The sequence below is a fragment of the Mus caroli genome, unplaced genomic scaffold (genome assembly GCF_978045245.1).
Source record: "Mus caroli unplaced genomic scaffold, Mus_caroli_1 scaffold_10, whole genome shotgun sequence".
In the NCBI taxonomy this organism is placed as follows: Eukaryota; Metazoa; Chordata; class Mammalia; order Rodentia; family Muridae; genus Mus; species Mus caroli.
The window spans coordinates 76,090,235-76,109,835 of NW_028227265.1; the positions used below are offsets into that span (position 1 = coordinate 76,090,235).

The 19,601-nt window shown below is 38.0% G+C and overlaps 1 protein-coding gene across 1 annotated transcript in view; it reads right to left on the bottom strand.

Moving 5' to 3' along the window:
- The window catches only part of Vegfc (vascular endothelial growth factor C), a 104,662-nt gene that overhangs the window by 25,687 nt on the left and 59,374 nt on the right, over nucleotides 1–19,601 (bottom strand). Inside the window, exons 2-3 of the mRNA XM_021170241.3 lie at nucleotides 4,322–4,523; nucleotides 1,996–2,186 (exon numbers count right to left, since the gene is read on the bottom strand). Coding sequence (XP_021025900.1) covers nucleotides 1,996–2,186; nucleotides 4,322–4,523 — 393 coding nt within the window. The remainder of the gene's footprint in view (nucleotides 1–1,995; nucleotides 2,187–4,321; nucleotides 4,524–19,601) is intronic.

Below are 19,601 nucleotides of genomic sequence, written 5' to 3' on the forward strand. Positions count from 1 at the left end.
ATGATTTTTTTTTCAATATCCCATTCAGCAAACACAAGCTTATCAGCATGCTGGATAAATGCTGGTCCAAACTCAAGAACACAATGCTACTGAAAAGAGTTCATGTCACTACAAAATGTTCCAAGTATATTGGAAGAAGCTAAGTTTGGATATGGATATGAGACAGCACCTATTAGATTCCTGGTGAAAGATAAATATGGCTACATCAGGGTGAAGACATGATTTCGGGTGCAGAGATACTTGGAAGTTAGTTAGTGGGATCATTGAACTTTTAGTTAAAAGAAAACTTGGCTTGGCCAAACTGATGACAGGGTAACTTAATAAGAGACAGAACAACAGGAGAGGAAGGAGAGGATTGCTTCTCAGGCAGGAATAGGCATACCAACTGCCTTCCTAGGAGAAAGCTGAGTCGCAATTTTAAAGCAGGGATTATGGAAATCAGGCGAAAGATGGAATGGATCACTATGAAAAACAAACACAGTAGATGAGAAGACATGAGTGTGCAGCTGGAAAAGGGATCTTCACACAAGTGTTAGCTGCTCCCTGAGGTTTCTTGAGGCCCCACTGGCATAGAGCATTAAGAGAGACTTGTTTCTCTTCCCAGCTAATGTGATGCTATCCTTTCTGTTTGCCACACTTCAGCTTCCCCTCCTCCCCAGCTCCCCCTGTTCTTAGGCTTACATCTGCAAGCTATTGTAAACAACACATATCTAATACTGCCATTCTCCTCCTTAAAAAGGATGTTCACTGATACCCCATTGCTTTTAGAATAAGGCTAGAGTAGTCATCAAGGCCTGATGAATATCCCTGTAACTTACCCTTCCGTATCTCCTGATACACTATCTTGGGTCCAATTTTTTATGTCCCATTTTCTTTGTTCCCTTTAATTCTTAGAGATTACCTACTTTCCTCGGCTCTAATGTCTTCACATATACCTTCTAGTTAGGCTTAGTGATTAATTTTTGACAGGATAGACTGGCATTAATTGAGGGAATTGTCTTAATTTCCACAGTCATTGACATTATAGTAAATTAAGACAATGTTTAGCTGATTTTGTTGATCAGCTGATATTGTGGATCAGCTAAAGCAGTTAAACTATCAATTTGAAAAAAAAATTACCTTGAGCAAATCAAATTGGAGTTTACATTTTTTTTTCTTTTTCCTTTACAGCACAGAACACGATTGTTTAATTTTAGACTTGGAGTAAGTATTTTTGCTACATTTCTACAACCATAGGATCTAAACATTTAAAAGGTTTGACTGGTAAATAAAAATGGTTATTCCATGGTGTGTGTGTGTGTGTGTGTGTGTGTGTGTGTGTATGTGTGTGTGTGTGTGTGTGTGTGTCTGTTTTTTAATGTGTGTGGGAGTGTAAGTACATGTACTTATGAAAGATAGAGGTTAACCATATCTTAGTATCCATCTACTTGGCTATAATCCGTGAGGCTTACTTACTGGATTAGACTGGCTGACACTGAGCTTATCTCTGACTCCTTAGCACAGGAATTATAAACCCAGATCACTGGGCAGGACACTGGTACTAGAGACTGAACTTTTAACAACTGAGTAATTTTACTAGTTTCTATTGATGAATATTCTCGAAGTTCACCACAGATGCGGCTATGAATAAGTGTATACATAGTACATGTAGACATATATATTCTATATGCTGTATATGCTATCAATGATTTATAGTATGTATGTATATACATATATATACACATATATATTTAAACTACGCCATGCATATTTATTGTTTTCTTTACTATGCATTGACCCTATTATAGGAACAGAATTTATAATGCATTAATTTCTTTCTTTGTAAAACTGTCGCATCAAAAAACCACATCATCGAAACATTTAATTCATTCCCCAATGAAAATATAAGAATCTCTGGCTTGAATTAAGTCACTTCAGTGAGACCAATCCTCTAAGTCCCTCCTCCCCAATCACTCACAGGACACTAAGGCAGCCACTGAGACACAGAATACCTACCGTCTTGCTGAGGTAACCTGTGCTGGTGTTCATGCACTGCAGCCCCTCGCTGTTGCAGCAACCCCCACATCTGTAGACGGACACACATGGAGGTTTAAAGAAGGTGTTTGTGGCTGCTCCAAACTCCTTCCCCACATCTATACACACCTCACGTGGCATGCATTGAGTCTTTCTCCACTCATTATCAATACCTGTCGAGTCACAGGGAAGTCAATTAAGTTACACAGAAGCCACCAAGGGAGACGCAGAGCCTACAGCATTTGTCATTTACTCATATTTAACTTCAGATCTTAAGATTTGGTGTAAAACAATTAGAGAAACAATGGCTAGGATCCTAAACTTCCCTGTGAATGAGAATGTAATATATTCAGCAGAATAACTGTGACACATTCTTTTAGAATTATTTCTATGGGGGTGGGGGTAACACCAAAATTAGAATTAAATTAAGGATTTCAAAAACATCACATCACTATCCTAATACAAATATTTGGTTCTCCTTGCTTAAAAAGGTGGGAATTTAATATGTGTACGTTTACAAAATATGCACAAAGAGAGCCATGTTCTTTGCCTGCATGTACAATTTTTGTGGTCTTGAATTAAATGTAAACAGCATGTTTTTGCTATGCTTTTTAAACTGACATGTAAATAAAAAGGAAACTATGGTTTTGGTGTCAATTCAAAAATCATTCTCAGGCCAACCATCCGGGTAATTTAAAATAATGTGGCTAGGTGCAAGGCGAGGCCAGTTTCCACTTATTTAGATTGGTAGTCTAAACTGACTCTTTGAAGGAAAATCAAATTACCCATCCCTTTTCTGCTTTCTCCTGGACCTTCACTTTCAATGGGTTATATAGAGGCTTACCAGGGACTCTTGACTTTGCACTATATTAAAAATGCTGCAATTTCTAAGTGTTATAGTTTATTTCTCCCATATTTACTCTCCCCTATTCTCTAGAATAACATTTTTAAGGACTATAAATTACAGGTTATGCCACCATGAATCCAGTAAACTTGTTTGGTTCTGCTTTAAATATACTTTGCAATATCAAATTATGAGTATGTGTGGGGGGGTGGGAGAGGTTGTGGTTCATACAGAAGAATACTTCAAGTCTTCTATCACTCACTCTCTACCTTTATTGCCTTGAGATAGGAATTCTTTTTCAGTGAACCAGAAACTCTCAGTAGACTAAGATGGTTGACCAGCTAGCTCACAGGGCCTTCCTGTTTTGTTTTATGCATGCTGGGGTTATAGGTACCCATAACTATGCATATCTTTACATGGCTGCCTGGGATTCAAACACACATCTTCATGCTGGCATAGAGAGCTCTCTTACCTATTGAGGCAGCTTCCTGGCTCCAACATCAAACTTTAAAACACCATAATATTTAAAACTTAAATGGTCCCACCAACTCATATTATGCCACTTTTCACATCATGCTTTTTGTGAAACACTATGGTAAATATTCATCTGCTTCAAAAAAAAGACAACTGTGAGCCAGTTATCTCTGGTGTAATAAGACAGCAAGTAGCTTTTGAAAACTGATTTGGGTTAGTAAACTTTATTTCTGTATTTTCAAGTTTGCGTGTGTGTGTCTGTGTGTGTGTGTGTGGATGGGGTAGGAGGTGTGTGCACGCACGTCCACTTGTCTGTCATCTATGAGGATAGCACCTAAAGCATTAAGCATCATATGTATAATATATAAATGTTCTAGCATGTAAGGGAAACTATGTCTGAATTCAAACCAAAAAGAAAATATATGCATTTTTTAAGTATTCATTTTCTTGAAATATAAACCTTTCAACCAGTGGTTTTCAACCTGTGGGTGGGTCACAACCCCTTTGGGAATAGAATAACTCTTTTACAAGTTTCACCTAAGACTACCGGAAAAGATAGATATTTACATTATGACTCATAACAGTATCAACATTAGAGCTATGGGGTAGCAAAAAAACTAATTTTATGGGTGGGGTCATCACAACACAGGGAACTTTCCTAAAGGATTGAGCATTAGGAAGGTCGAGAACCACTTAATTACATTAACCTAAGACACTAAAATAAATGAACACAGTGTAGAAAATTTATTGAAGCATTTTCAAATGTTTTCAATGGGCTATTGCCTCAATTACCAAGTGTGTGTTGCCATGGATGTATCTTCTAGCTGTGGATTTCAAGAAATCATCCAGTTTCATCACTGTTGAGTGTACTAGGCTCCATATGCTCACACGGCATAGTCACTGTGAGTGTACAAGGCTCTTTTTGCCCACACTGATATTGTCATTCATGAGTATACAAGGCTCTGTACACAGTCAGCAACCTGTACTTACTTTTCAGGATCTCTGTGTTATAATGTGCAGCAGCAAATTTTACACTGTCCCCTGTCCTGGTATTGAGGGTGGGCTGCTGCCAGCCGCCTTTCCGCAGCTGGCACTTGTACATTTTCCAGTAGTCTGGGTATAGGACAGACATGAGCTCATCTACGCTGGACACAGACCGCAACTGCTCCTCCAGGTCTTTGCCTTCAAAAGCCTGTCAAAGACAATTGCAGGATCAATACTTCCCCAGACTAAGAGTTTAGGAAACAAACTCAAAATCTTTCTGGTTTGATGTGACTGACAGTGTATCTGCTAATAAAAGTATTATTAACAAATCGTGACTTGCTAAAATTGTCATGGTAAAATTAAATTTACATTAATATTTAAATGTCTCTGGAATAACTAAGTTAAACTGTATTTTTTATAAGACAAAAAATGTTAGATATAATTTTTAAAATTATTTTTTAGATTATTCAAGTCACAGCTCTATATCATATTGACAACTCTGTTGACTTACAAACTTATTCACACACACACATATTGTTTCATATACTGTGAATGTAAAACAACACAGATTTCCTCTAAAGTTGAGTATCAGCATCAATACAATATAACTAAAGTCTTTTAAAATACATCCATATTAATTTTAATGAAAATATAATTGCATAATAGATTTTAAAGTTGGATTAAAGGCTGCATTGTAGTGTAGGGAAACAGCACTTGTCTAGAATGCTCAAAGCTCTGGCTTTGATTCCTAACACTAAGAGAAAAGACAAACATCTGGACCAGTTATGGCAATATGAAATAATCATTGAAGTTGAACTTTAGAGGAGATTTTAACATTACTGAAAACAACACAAATAACTTCCCAATATCTACACATGGAGTATTTGCTGGAGAAAAATCTCACATGTGACACAAAATTCAAGACTCAAAGGTTGTCAGATCTAAATTCATCACTGATGAAAAGAACCAACATGAAGGCAAAGGCATTGAAGAAAACTCACTCTATGTGATGATGTGTGCGAAAATACCTTCTGAGAATTTCAAATCAAATATTTATATCTATATCTAATATATATATATATATATATATATATATATATATAGAGAGAGAGAGAGAGAGAGAGAGAGAGAGAGAGATTATTTGGCATTCAGCACTTGATAAAGCTAGAGAATAAGACAGTGATCAGATAGAGTTGTGGTCATTGTCATGTGAAATAAAATGTCATAATGCTTCAGCTAGTAACCAGTTATTAAATAGGTCCCAGAAAACAAGGAGCAGTGAGTGCTATATGCTACATGTGACAGGAGGGTTGCTAGAACTCTTCCTTTACAACTTTGCTAAGACTACAGTCAACCTCTGACATTATGCCACCATACAATACTACTGAGTAGGTCATGTGTTCACTGAACCAAAAAGAGCACTAATAGACTTCTACCACCTAATGAGAGACACACAGAGAATATGGAAAGTGAATATGTATATAATATATATATATATAGATAGATATATAGACAGACAGACAGACAGACAGACAGACAGACAGACAGACAGATAGATAGATAGATAGATAGATAGATAGATAGATAGATAGATAGATAGATATGAGGATAGAAAAAAGCAAGGAAAAGTAATGTTTTGAGGCCCAGAGGAGTACATATTTGTAGTTATTCAAGAAAAAGGTTGTATTACAAGCTGCTGGGACTTTCCACATATAGACAGTAAATTTACTTTAGAATCACACTTTACATAAGTGATGATGTTCTATCACATATGCATGCAAAGTCATTGTACGTATCTACATATATGAATATAAACTAGTGTTATATAGAAAATACAGAACTGTTCAAACAAGTTGAAAAAAACAACAGTTATCTCAGAAAGAGTCACAATACAACATGATGACCACTGTATGACATAAGCATGGGAAAGGTTCATAGTTTGTACATTAACCCATCCAGATAACATACATACTTGTAAAACAAAATTTACATATGGGTAGATTTAATTAATGTTTACTTTCTTGAGTAAAAAATAAAGCAAAACCGGCTATTTTCTACAATTTGTAGAGTTAATTAAGCTTTAATAAATTTTGTATTTTAAGTTTCGAGTAATGTATATACGTAACTTTTAATGAATCAGAATAAAAGTTTCACAGTGATCATCCATAAACACCTGGCAGGCTATCAGACTAGCTTTTTATAATTTCAGAGAAGGAACCTTTCATATAGAATCTAAATTATAAGAATCACTGAAAGGAGCAGAAATCTTTACAATCAAATAGAATAAAAGTAGATTTCAGCAGAGCAGCTCACTTCCTTTCCCCACTAGGTAGTCATTTTTGTATTGCATTTGTATCAATGATAACCTTGGGTAGAGAAAGACCCAGATGATCTCCATCTTGGAATGGAGATCCATATTATATTGGATAATATTAAAATTCAACTCTTTGGGCCATCATTTTACTATGTGAAATGCCAATACTGTCTTATTCTTGGAGGTTTTATGGTGACTCACTGAAAGACTTGACGTAAAAAGCATAATATAACTGTTGCAGGCAGCAAAGGAACTGTCATTTGTTGATTTGGAGATTAACAGAAACTTCTACACAGCTGTGATCACAAGATGTGTGATGCAGAATATCCTCTGATTCGCTTCTGACGTGTTCTAAGGAACTAGTAAACCAGGGATTGAGCACTGTGGAGTACGCAATAGGAGGGTGTTCAGTTAGGATTCCAAGGAATAGTGACAGAGTGTACAGAAGAAATAAAAATTAAGATTATAGTTGACCTTCTAGTGGTGGAACATGCAATTCAGACTCTACTCTGAAGATATGAAGAGGCCTCAGCAACTGAGCAAGTGACACACAAGAATTCTTCAATGGGAAGAGCTATTTACGTGAAAGTCAAGTTTGTTCTTAACATACTCCCTAGTCTTCACATTCACTAATTTTTTTTTTTTTTTTTTTTTTTTGGTTTTTCGAGACAGGGTTTCTCTGTATAGCCCTGGCTGTCCTGGAACTAAATACTTTTTAATAATCCCTTGCTTGAATATTCGTGGTTTTTGTTTTGCAGAAAAATTTTAAAAGAGACAGTATCTTATAATACACAATTTGAAATGAAGCTTCATACATTCTAAAACTGAATCTAATTTTGTATGTCAGTTAGGGTAGATCAAGTAAGTGATACCAGCTGTTGTCCTCGCATAGCTTTTTGCACCTTTTTATTAGCAAAGAATGACAGAAGAGCCACTGAAGGAAACATGATAAGCTGAAACCAAGGTCAAAGTTGAGTTAACAATGTGATAATCATGGGGCAACAGAACAACAAAAAATAAAAGAAAACAAAAAAAAATCAATCACCTTAATGACCATGTTAGCAGTCACATGACGAGAAAAAGCCTCTCATCTGCACCCCGTGTTTCTTCTCAGTTATGAGAAGCCATAACGCAAGCCAAGAGAGTCATAAACAATGTGGGCGCTCATCTACATGCCTCTGCTTTAAAAATACCTTTGTTTTTCAGAGTGATAAAGATGAGCCTGTTCCTATTGACGATAGGGAACTGTTGTGTTGGGAAGCCCTGCAGGGGGCAGTAGAGGGCTTCATTAGGTGGGATGTTTTAACTTAATCAGATGGCATAATATACATGGCATGGATTACACTCTTAAGAATATTCGAGAAGGTGGAAATTTTTATGATTTCACTCTGGAAAATCCTTTTAAAACTTTGGAATGAATGAAGGAGTGGGTTTCAAAACCACTACCTGTTTGGATTAATGACTGCATTACTCTGTGTCAGGAACACGCTTTCTGTTTGAACATTAAGTATTTCTTCACAGTGTTCCCTTGGCTCATAACAGCAAAATGTATTTATTTATATATAGTGTTCCAAAGTAAATCTCAAATGTTTATGAACTAGTTTCCTATTATTGGTTATAATTTCAAAAGCAAGCTTTATGTCTTTGAAAAATGTACGCTCAACTTTCTGGAAGTGGGCTTGTGTGGGTCAAGCACTGATAAAGCAAGAACATGGGGACTTTAGTTTGCAATGACAGGACAGATGTAATGCAGGACAGGTATGGTGGCTGCCTCTAACCCCACCTCCCAACCCCCACTCTCAGTGCTTCAGAGACAGACAGAGGTTAAAGTGAGAGAGTCCACAGGTACGGCAGACAGCATCAGGGTCAATTCCTGTGTCTACACTCATGATCACCCATGTGTTTGTACATCAGCACACATGTCAACATACACATGCAAAGAACACACAGACATACACTATAAATATGGGATGCTTAAAAATTTCTCTTGAAGTGAAGACAGATTATATGTTTTAAAACATTTGCTTTTAGTTAAGTTTCTTTAGTATGATAAAGAACAACATTAATCATAGATAATGCTAACATGATCTAGTACTGATGGTAATATTAATTGTATGATGTTTAATTTTAATTTAATATATAATACTCGATTAGAAAGTGAATAAGTCCTGATCACAGTTTGAAGGGATTTTATAAACTGAACTTCTCTAACTCCACACAGATAAGCATGGAGAACATAGAATATATCATATAAGTTTTTTTCATTCTATTTAATTATGATGGTTCAGTAAGTGTAACTAACATCGTTCTGGGTAGTTTTGAATTCTGTTTTTATTTTGCCTTGAGTTTACAATGGCAGAATGCTGTAGTGCATATACATACTATTGGGTTTCTTTTCTCAATCTTGATTTGTAATAGTGAACCATATTAGAAAGAAAGGTGCTGTTTTCCAGTTCTGTAAATGAATGCAATTTCTCTAGTCTATGTGTAGGGAGTACACATCTAGAGGGAACATAGTAAGAAAAGGAATTGATGGCTCATAAATTAAGCACATAATTATCTGCCCAGATAAGGTAGAAATGAATGGATCAATTTGCACTTCTGAGGGGTACATATGAATTCCCCTGCTCTGTGTCTTTACCAACAAATGTTAGTTGTTTTTTATATTTCAGTCCTTCTAATATGTAGATCATAATATCTCATTGTGATATAATGTATTTGCATATTTGTAGATGCAACTGCAAACTAAAACCTTTTTATTCTTTTCTGTGAATCATCTTTGCTGCTGTTACTTGTGAGAATATAAATGTATTTTGGATGTGTGCTTTTTACATTGTGTGCCTTTGGATATATAAATTACAGATAACTATGTTTTCACTCATTCAATAGTGATATCTGGTGAACAGAAGTGTGTGTGTGTGTGTGTGTGTGTGTGTGTGTGTGTGTGTGTGTGTGAATAAATAAACAATATCTGAGGATTTTCGTTTTTAAAGGTTTATGTTTCTGTCATATCTTTCAAAGAAACATTCAACTCAAGGTCATGAAAAAGCCATTATACATCATTATCTAAAATTTTTATTAATTTTGGGACAACCATGAACCTGGAACTGTTTATTCAGGGTAGTGTGAGTTAGGTGTCAGATCCTATTTTTTCATATCTAATTAAACCTACACCATTTCATTCAAAGACCCATCACTTTGGCATAGGACTAAATCTAGTCCCTTTTTATTTATGTGTGTAATTATGTACCCTTAGGTTAGTACAAAACCTCAGTTGTTTAATCATCAGTAAAGTGTTGTGCTAGAGACTGAACCCAGGGTCTTGCACACGAGAGGTTAAGGAAGTACTTTTTGGCAGAGCTACATCACCACCTCTTACAACAGCTTTATAATGAAGCTTGATATTAAGCGTACTATTTGGATTGTACATATAATTTTCCTAATTTAACAATAGAACGAATATCCAAAACAACTGACATTTTCTGCCTTTTTCTTCTATTAAAAACTTCAGTTAACAACCCTCTTCCAGTCAGAAAAGCACCGGGGCAGCTGGGGCGCAGGGTCAGCTGACACTCGCCAGCTACCCACAACACCCGCCACAGGATCTTAAGACTTCTGGTGAGTGGAGCACAGCTTCTGCTCCAATCCAATTGCGCGGGACCTGAGACTGCATTAGTTAGGGAAGCAGAAACCGGCCTGAGTAGGGCCACAGGCCTCATCCGGCCGGATCAGCGCCAGGGTAGCGGGAGCACAGGGTTGCCTGACACCCGCCAGCTACCCACGACCCCCACCGCAGGATTTTGGGACTGCTGGTGAGTGGAACACAGCTTCTGCTCCAGTCCAATCACGCAGGACCTGAGACTGCTCTGGTTGGGGAGAGAGAAATCCGGCCTACATAGGGCCACAACCCTCTTCCTGTCAGAAAAGCACCAGGGCAGCTGGGGCGCAGGGTCGGCTGACACTCACCAGCTACCCACAACACCCGCCACAGGATCTTAAGACTTCTGGAGAGTGGAACACAGCTTCTGCTCCAATCCAATTGCACGCGGGACCAGAGACTGCATTAGTTAGGGAAGCAGAAAACCGGCCTGAGTAGGACCACAGGCCTCTTCCGGCTGGACCAGCACCGGGGTACCGTCAGCTACCCATGACCCCCGCCGCAGGATTTAGAGACTGCTGGTGAGTGGAACACAGCTTCTGCTCCAATCTTTAAACAGTGACAACGATAACAACTAACCCCAGAGATTACCAGATGGCGAAAGGTAAACATAATAATCTTACTAACAGAAACCAAGACCACTCACCATCATCAGAACCCAGCACCCCCACTTCGCCCAGTCCAGGGCACCCCAACACACCAGAAAAGCTAGACACGGATTTAAAAGCATATCTCCTGATGATGATAGAGGACTTCAAGAAGGACTTTAATAACACACTTAAAGAAATGCAGGAGAACACTGCTAAACAGGCAGAAGACAATAAAGAGGAAGCACAAAAATCCCTTAAAGAATTGCAGGAGAACACTGCTAAAGAGTTACAAATCCTTAAAGAAAAACAGGATAACATAATCAAACAGGTAGAAGTCCTTACAGAAAAACAGGAAAACACATCCAAACAGATGATGGAAATGAACAAAACCATACTAGACCTAAAAAGGGAAGTAGACACAATAAAGAAAACCCAAAATGAGGCAACACTGGAGATAGAAACCCTAGGAAAGAAATCTGGAACCATAGATACGAGCATCAGCAACAGAATACAAGAGATGGAAGAGAGAATCTCAGGTGCAGAAGATTCCATAGAGAACATCGGCACAACAATCAAGGAAAATGGAAAATGCAAAAAGATCCTAACTCAAAACATCCAAGAAATACAGGACACAATAAGAAGACCAAACCTACGGATAATAGGAGTGGATGAGAATGAAGATTTTCAACTCAAAGGACCAGCAAACATCTTCAACAAAATTATAGAAGAAAACTTCCCAAATCTAAAGAAAGAGATGCCCATGAACATACAAGAAGCCTACAGAACAACAAATAGACTGGACCAGAAAAGAAATACCTCCCGACACATAATAATCAGAGCAACAAATGCTCTAAATAAAGATAGAATACTAAAAGCAGTAAGAGAAAAAGGCCAAGTAACATATAAAGGCAAGCCTATCAGAATTACACCAGATTTTTCACCAGAGACTATGAAAGCCAGAAGATCCTGGACGGATGTTATACAGACACTAAAAGAACACAAATTCCAGCCCAGGCTACTATACCCAGCCAAACTCTCAATTAACATAGATGGAGAAACCAAAGTATTCCACGACAAAACCAAATTCACACATTATCTCTCCACGAATCCAGCCCTTCAAAGGATAATAACAGAAAAAAAACAATACAAGGACAGGAACCACGCCCTAGAAACAACAAGAAGGTAATCCCTCAACAAACCTAAAAGAAGACAGCCACAAGAACAAAATGCCAACTTTAACAACAAAAATAACAGGAAACAACAATTACTTTTCCTTAATATCTCTTAATATCAATGGACTCAACTCCCCGATAAAAAGACATAGACTAACAAACTGGCTACACAAACAAGACCCAACATTTTGCTGCTTACAGGAAACTCATCTCAGAGAAAAGGATAGACACTACCTCAGAATGAAAGGCTGGAAAACAATTTTCCAAGCAAATGGCATGAAGAAACAAGCTGGAGTAGCCATTCTAATATCTGATAAGATTGACTTCCAACCCAAAGTCATTAAAAAAGACAGGGAGGGACACTTCATACTCATCAAAGGTAAAATCCTCCAAGAGGAACTATCAATCCTGAATATCTATGCTCCAAATACAAAGGCAGCCACATTCATTAAAGAAACTTTAGTAAAGCTCAAAGCACACATTGCACCTCATACAATAATAGTGGGAGACTTCAACACACCACTTTCACCAATGGACAGATCATGGAAACAGAAACTAAACAGGGACACAGTGAAACTAAGAGAAATTATGAATCAAATGGATCTGGCAGATATCTACAGAACATTCTATCCTAAAACAAAAGGATATACCTTCTTCTCAGCACCTCATGGTACCTTCTCCAAAATTGACCACATAATTGGTCACAAAGCAGGCCTCAACAGATATAAAAATATTGAAATTGTCCCATGCATCCTATCAGATCACCATGGACTAAGGCTGATCTTCAATAACAAAATAAATAATAGAAAGCCAACCTTCACGTGGAAACTGAACCACACTCTTCTCAATGATACCTTGGTCAAGGAAGGAATAAAGAAAGAAATTAAGGACTTTTTAGAGTTCAATGAAAATGAAGCCACAACATACCCAAACTTATGGGACGCAATGAAAGCATTTCTAAGAGGAAAACTCATAGCTCTGAGTGCCTCGAAAAGGAAACTAGAGAGAGCACACATTAGCAGCTTGACAACACACCTAAAAGCACTAGAACAAAAGGAAGCAAATTCACCCAAGAGGAGTAGACGGCAGGAAATAATCAAACTCAGGGGTGAAATCAACCAAGTGGAAACAAGAAAAACTATTCAAAGAATCAACCAATCAAGGAGCTGGTTCTTTGAGAAAATCAACAAGATAGATAAACCCTTAGCCAGACTCACTAGAGGGCACAGGGAAAGCATCCTAATTAACAAAATCAGAAATGAAAAAGGAGACATAACAACAGATCCTGAAGACATCCAAAACACCATCAGATCCTTCTACCAAAGGCTATACTCAACAAAACTGGAGAACCTGGATGAAATGGAGAAGTTCCTAGACAGATACCAGGTACCAAAGTTGAATCAAGATCAGGTTAATGATCTAAACAGCCCTATATCCCCCAAAGAAATAGAAGCAGTCATTAATAGTCTCCCAACTAAAAAAAGCCCAGGACCAGATGGGTTTAGTGCAGAGTTCTATCAGACCTTCAAAGAAGATCTAATCCCAGTTCTTCACAAACTATTCCACAAAATAGAAACAGAAGGTACTCTACCCAACTCATTCTATGAAGCCACAATTACTCTGATACCTAAACCACAAAAAGACCCAACAAAGATAGAAAACTTCAGACCAATATCCCTTATGAATATTGATGCAAAAATCCTCAATAAAGTTCTTGCTAACCGAATCCAAGAACACATCAAAACAATCATCCATCCTGACCAAGTAGGTTTCATCCCAGGGATGCAGGGATGGTTCAATATACGGAAATCCATCAACGTAATCCAGTATATAAACAAACTCAAAGACAAAAACCACATGGTCATCTCGTTAGATGCGGAAAAAGCATTTGACAAGATCCAACACCCATTCATGATAAAAGTCTTGGAAAGATCAGGAATTCAAGGCCCATACCTAAACATGATAAAAGCAATCTACAGCAAACCAGTAGCCAACATCAAAGTAAATGGTGAGAAGCTTGAAGCAATCCCTCTAAAATCAGGGACTAGACAAGGCTGTCCACTTTCTCCATACCTATTCAACATTGTACTTGAAGTCCTAGCCAGAGCAATTCGACAACAAAAGGAGATCAAAGGGATACAAATTGGAAAAGATGAAGTCAAAATATCACTTTTTGCAGATGATATGATAGTATATATAAGTGACCCTAAAAATTCCACCAGAGAACTCCTAAGCCTGATAAACAGCTTCGGTGAAGTAGCTGGATATAAAATTAACTCAAACAAATCAATGGCCTTTCTCTACACAAAGAATAAACAGGCTGAGAAAGAAATTAGGGAAACAACACCCTTCTCAATAGTCACAAATAATATAAAATATCTTGGCGTGACTCTAACTAAGAAAGTGAAAGATCTGTATAATAAAAACTTCAAGTCTCTGAAGAAAGAAATTAAAGAAGATCTCAGAAGATGGAAAGATCTCCCATGCTCATGGATTGGCAGGATCAACATTGTAAAAATGGCTATCTTGCCAAAAGCAATCTACAGATTCAATGCAATCCCCATCAAAATTCCAAATCAATTCTTCAACGAATTAGAAAGTGCAATCCGCAAATTCATCTGGAACAACAAAAAACCTAGGATAGCAAAAACTCTTCTCAAGGATAAAAGAACCTCTGGTGGAATCACCATGCCGGACCTAAAGCAATTGTGATAAAAACTGCATGGTACTGGTATAGTGACAGACAAATAGACCAATGGAATAGAATTGAAGACCCAGAAATGAACCCACACACCTATGGTCACTTGATCTTCGACAAGGGAGCTAAAACCATCCAGTGGAATAAAGACAGCATTTTCAACAAATGGTGCTGGCACAACTGGTTGTTAACATGTAGAAGAATGCGAATCGATCCATTCCTATCTCCTTGTACTAAGGTCAAGTCTAAGTGGATCAAGGAACTTCACATAAAACCAGAGACACTGAAACTTATAGAGGAGAAAGTGGGGAAAAGCCTTGAAGATATGGGCACAGGGGAAAAATTCCTGAATAGAACAGTAATGGCTTGTGCTGTAAGATCGAGAATTGACAAGTGGGACCTCATGAAACTACAAAGCTTCTGCAAGGCTAAAGACACCATCAATAAGACAAAAAAACCACCAACAGATTGGGAAAGGATCTTCACCTATCCTAAATCAGATAAGGGACTAATATCCAATATATATAAAGAACTCAAGAAGGTGGACTCCAGAAAGTCAAATAACCCCATTAAAAAATGGGGCTCAGAACTGAACAAAGAATTCTCACCTGAGGAATACCGAATGGCAGAGAAACACCTGAAAAAATGTTCAACATCCTTATTCATCAGGGAAATGCAAATCAAAACAACCCTGAGATTCCACCTCACACCAGTCAGAATGGCTATGATCAAAAATTCAGGTGACAGCAGATGCTGGCGAGGATGTGGAGAAAGAGGAACACTCCTCCATTGTTGGTGGGATTGCAAGCTTGTACAACCACTCTGGAAATCAGTCTGGCGGTTCCTCAGAAAATTGGACATAGTACTACCGGAGGATCCAGCAATACCTCTCCTGGGCATATATCCAGAAGATGTCCCAACTGGTAAAAAGGACACATGCTCCACTATGTTCATAGCAGCCCTATTTATAATAGCCAGAAGCTGGAAAGAACCCAGATGTCCCTCAACAGAGGAATGGATACAGAAATTATGGTACATTTACACAATGGAGTACTACTCAGCTATTAAAAAGAATGAATTTATGAAATTCCTAGCCAAATGGATGGACCTGGAGGGCATCATCTTGAGTGAAGTAACACAATCACAAAAGAACTCACACAATATGTATTCATTGATAAGTGGATATTAGCCCAAAACTTAGGATACCCAAGATATAAGATACAATTTGATAAACGCATGAAACCCAAGAAGAATGAAGACCAAAGTGTGGACACTGTGCACCTTCTTAGAATTGGGAACAAAACACCCAGGGAAGGAGTTACAGAGACAAAGTTCGTAGCTGTGATGAAAGGATGGACCATTTAGAGACTGCTGTATCCAGGGATCCGTCCCATAATCAGCTTCTAAACGCTGACACCATTGCATACACTAGCAAGATTTTGCTGAAAGGACCCAAATATAGCTGTCTCTTGCGAGACGATGCCGGGGCCTAGCAAACACAGGAGTGGATGTTCACAGTCAACTATTGGATGTATCACAGGGCTCCCAATGGAGAAGCTAGAGAATGTACCCAAGGAGCTAAAGGGATCTGCAATCCTATTGTTGGAACAACATGATGTACTAACCAGAACCCTGGAGCTCTTGTCTCTAGCTGCATATGTATCGAAAGATGACCTAGTCGGCCATCAATGGAAAGAGAGGCCCATTGGACTTGCAAACTTTATATGCCCCAATATAGGGGAATGCCAGGGCCAAAAGAATGGGAATGGGTGGGTAGGGAAGTGGGGGGCGCTATGGGGGACTTTTGGGATAGCATTGGAAATGTAATTGAGGAAAATATGTAATAAAAATATTAAAAATCAAAAAAAAACTTCAGTTAAATAAAAAAAATATACAAAAAAATTAAGTGAATTATTGTATGGACTACCGTGACATGCTTTATATATGTTACGTGACATATGTTATAAAGACAATTATAATCAAGAAACTTGGTGACAAAAGTAAACACTAGGAACCGTGTTAAGAGGATTCATTCCTGTATAGCAAGGTACATTTCGAAACCTTCTTCATTCTCAAGTTTTTATAATCTGTACTCTGTGAAATCTCAGTTTACCTAATCATATATGTGCATATATGTACTCTGTGAAATCTCAGTTTACCTAATCATATATGTGCATGCTACTTAAATGCTCACGTTGCATACGTAAAGGCACTTCTTCAGTATAGTATCTGTCCGATATCTGAATTTCCCGGCAGATAATGACTTAAGGAAGCATGTATGCACACCATATCACAATAATAAGAACATGCATCAGTACAGATAGATAAATTTGTATTTGAATCTTAGTCACCATATACTGTGCACATGATCTTTTGTGTTTATTTCTTCAAGTGGGATATCAGTACTGCTGTGAAAGTTTAATGCGATCCTGTGAAGTAAGGTATGTAAGTAGCCAGACGCTTGGTTATGGTTTCCTGGTTTCTTTTAAGTTTCTTTCCAGATTAATGATGTTTCATGAGTTTCCTTTTATGGTTAAATTGAACTGAATTTATGCCAATATATTTCATATAGATCACTGATTTTATTTCTCTGATGCTTCCATCCACAAAGAAACATCCATTTATTTGTTTTTTGACTCTTTTCACTTGAGACCTGTATGCCGAGGAGCTGGGAACATCTATCTCTCCCTGTGGCAAAACATTTTTAGCCTTCCCAGAAAAGGTACAATGTGCTCAAAATGATGAAATTCTTTGAAGAAGTTCTAAGGCACATCATTACCCCACAAAGAGACTTTGTTGGTAATCAGGGCACATTTAATCCTATGAGGACAGCAGGTGGGGAGAGGCAAAGGAGATGAATATCTGTGAGGACACAGATCAGAAGAACATACGCCCACTGCTGAAGAGCATTAAGGGGCAGCTCATAAGCCCTCAGCTGCCAGACTGCAGTTCTGAATCCTTAGTGGTTTTAACAACGGTCACTTGATGCCCACATATCAGCGAGGAGTGGGGATGTTTCTGAATTTTAACAGCTTTCTAATCCTACCCCCTGTCCCATTGCAGCAAAGAATCCACTGAATACCGGAGAGACATTTCACTTTTTTTTAATTAGATATTTTCTTTATATACATTTCAAATGCTATCCTGAAAGTTCCCTATACCCTCCCTCTGCCTTGCTTCCCTACCCACCCACTCCCACTTCTTGGCCCTGGCATTCCCCTGTACTGGGGCATATAAAGTTTGCAATACCAATTCTTAATCATCTCACAATGCATAGGATGCATGCCTATATCTCAAAACTACCATAGCATATACCAGGGCTTACATGGAAACATAATTCACTTACACAAACAGAAATATTGTCTTTAAAAGCAAACAAAAATCATATAAGGAATGTCCAGAATGTAAGAACATGACAATGAGAAGAGGCACGAGAAGCTACCCACGTGTTTCTGTCCAGCTCTGCTATGGCTAGCTACTCTTTCATTATCCTGTAGAACTAAAGGTGTCACCTGTTTTCTCGCTTTCTGTTTACCTCTCTAAAGCATCCTGTACCTCCCTTAAGAGACTGATGTAGAACTATCATCACTTACTTAATTCCTTAGATAAATATATATCATATTTATATATAGTACAATGTATAATATACACATATACATAGATATTCCTTTGTCTCTTGACCTGACATTTTAGAAGTTCTAATACCTTTTTTTTGTTATTTTGTGGCATTTTTAAAAAAAAAATTTTATTAGGTATTTTCCTCAATTACATTTCCAATGCTATCCCAAAAGTCCCCCATACCCTCCCCCCCACTCCCCTACCCACCCATTCCCACTTTTTGGCCCTGGCATTCCCCTGTACTGGGGCATATAAAGTTTGCATGTCCAATGGGCCTCTCTTTCCAGTGATGGCCGACTAGGCCATCTTTTGATACATATGCAGCTAGAGTCAAGAGCTCTGGGGTACTGGTTAGTTCATAATGTTGTTGCACCTATAGGGTTGCAGATCTCTTTAGCTCCTTGGATACTTTCTCTAGCTCCTCCACTGGGGGCCCTGTGATCCATTCAATAGCTGACTGTGAGCATCCACTTCTGTGTTTGCTAGGCCCCTGCCTAGTCTCACAAGAGACAGCTATATCAGGGTCCTTTCAGCAAACTCTTGCTAGTGTATGCAATGGTGTCATTGTTTGGAGGCTGATTATGGGATGGATCCCTGGATATGGCAGTCTCTAGATGGTCCATCCTTTTGTCTCAGCTCCAAACTTTGTCTCTGTAACTCCTTCCATGGGTGTTTTGTTCCCAATTCTAAGAAGGGGCAAAGTGTCCACACTTTGGTCTTCAGTCTTCTTCAGTTTCATGTGTTTTGCAAATTGTATCTTATATCTCGGGTATACTAAATTTCTGGGCTAATATCCACTTATCAGTGAGTACATATCATTTGAGTTCTTACCTTTTTAAGGCACAGGTCAAGACAAAAATTATATTTCACAAAAAAGTACATATATAATGAGATGGATGTAGGGAAGCTTCCATTTCCAGTACTTAACACATCTTTGTAAAGAGCAGAGGACTGAGACACACAAACTAGGCAGCCACTATCTCTAATAAAGCCCCTCAAACAAACAGCAAAAGAGAAAGGGTTATGAAGTTACCATTTTCTATTGAGTGACTACAGTGTGCCAAGGAATGTTCTAGGCATGTTATTCCAGAACACAGTCTCTCCTTCAGTAGAGTTTATAAACTACAAATTACATATGTTTATTTTGAGGGCTAAGACTCTTAAGTAGATCCCCAAATTTCTTCTTTTAAGGGACTTACAAATCTTAAGACACACCTGTTTGTCCACAGCAATTAA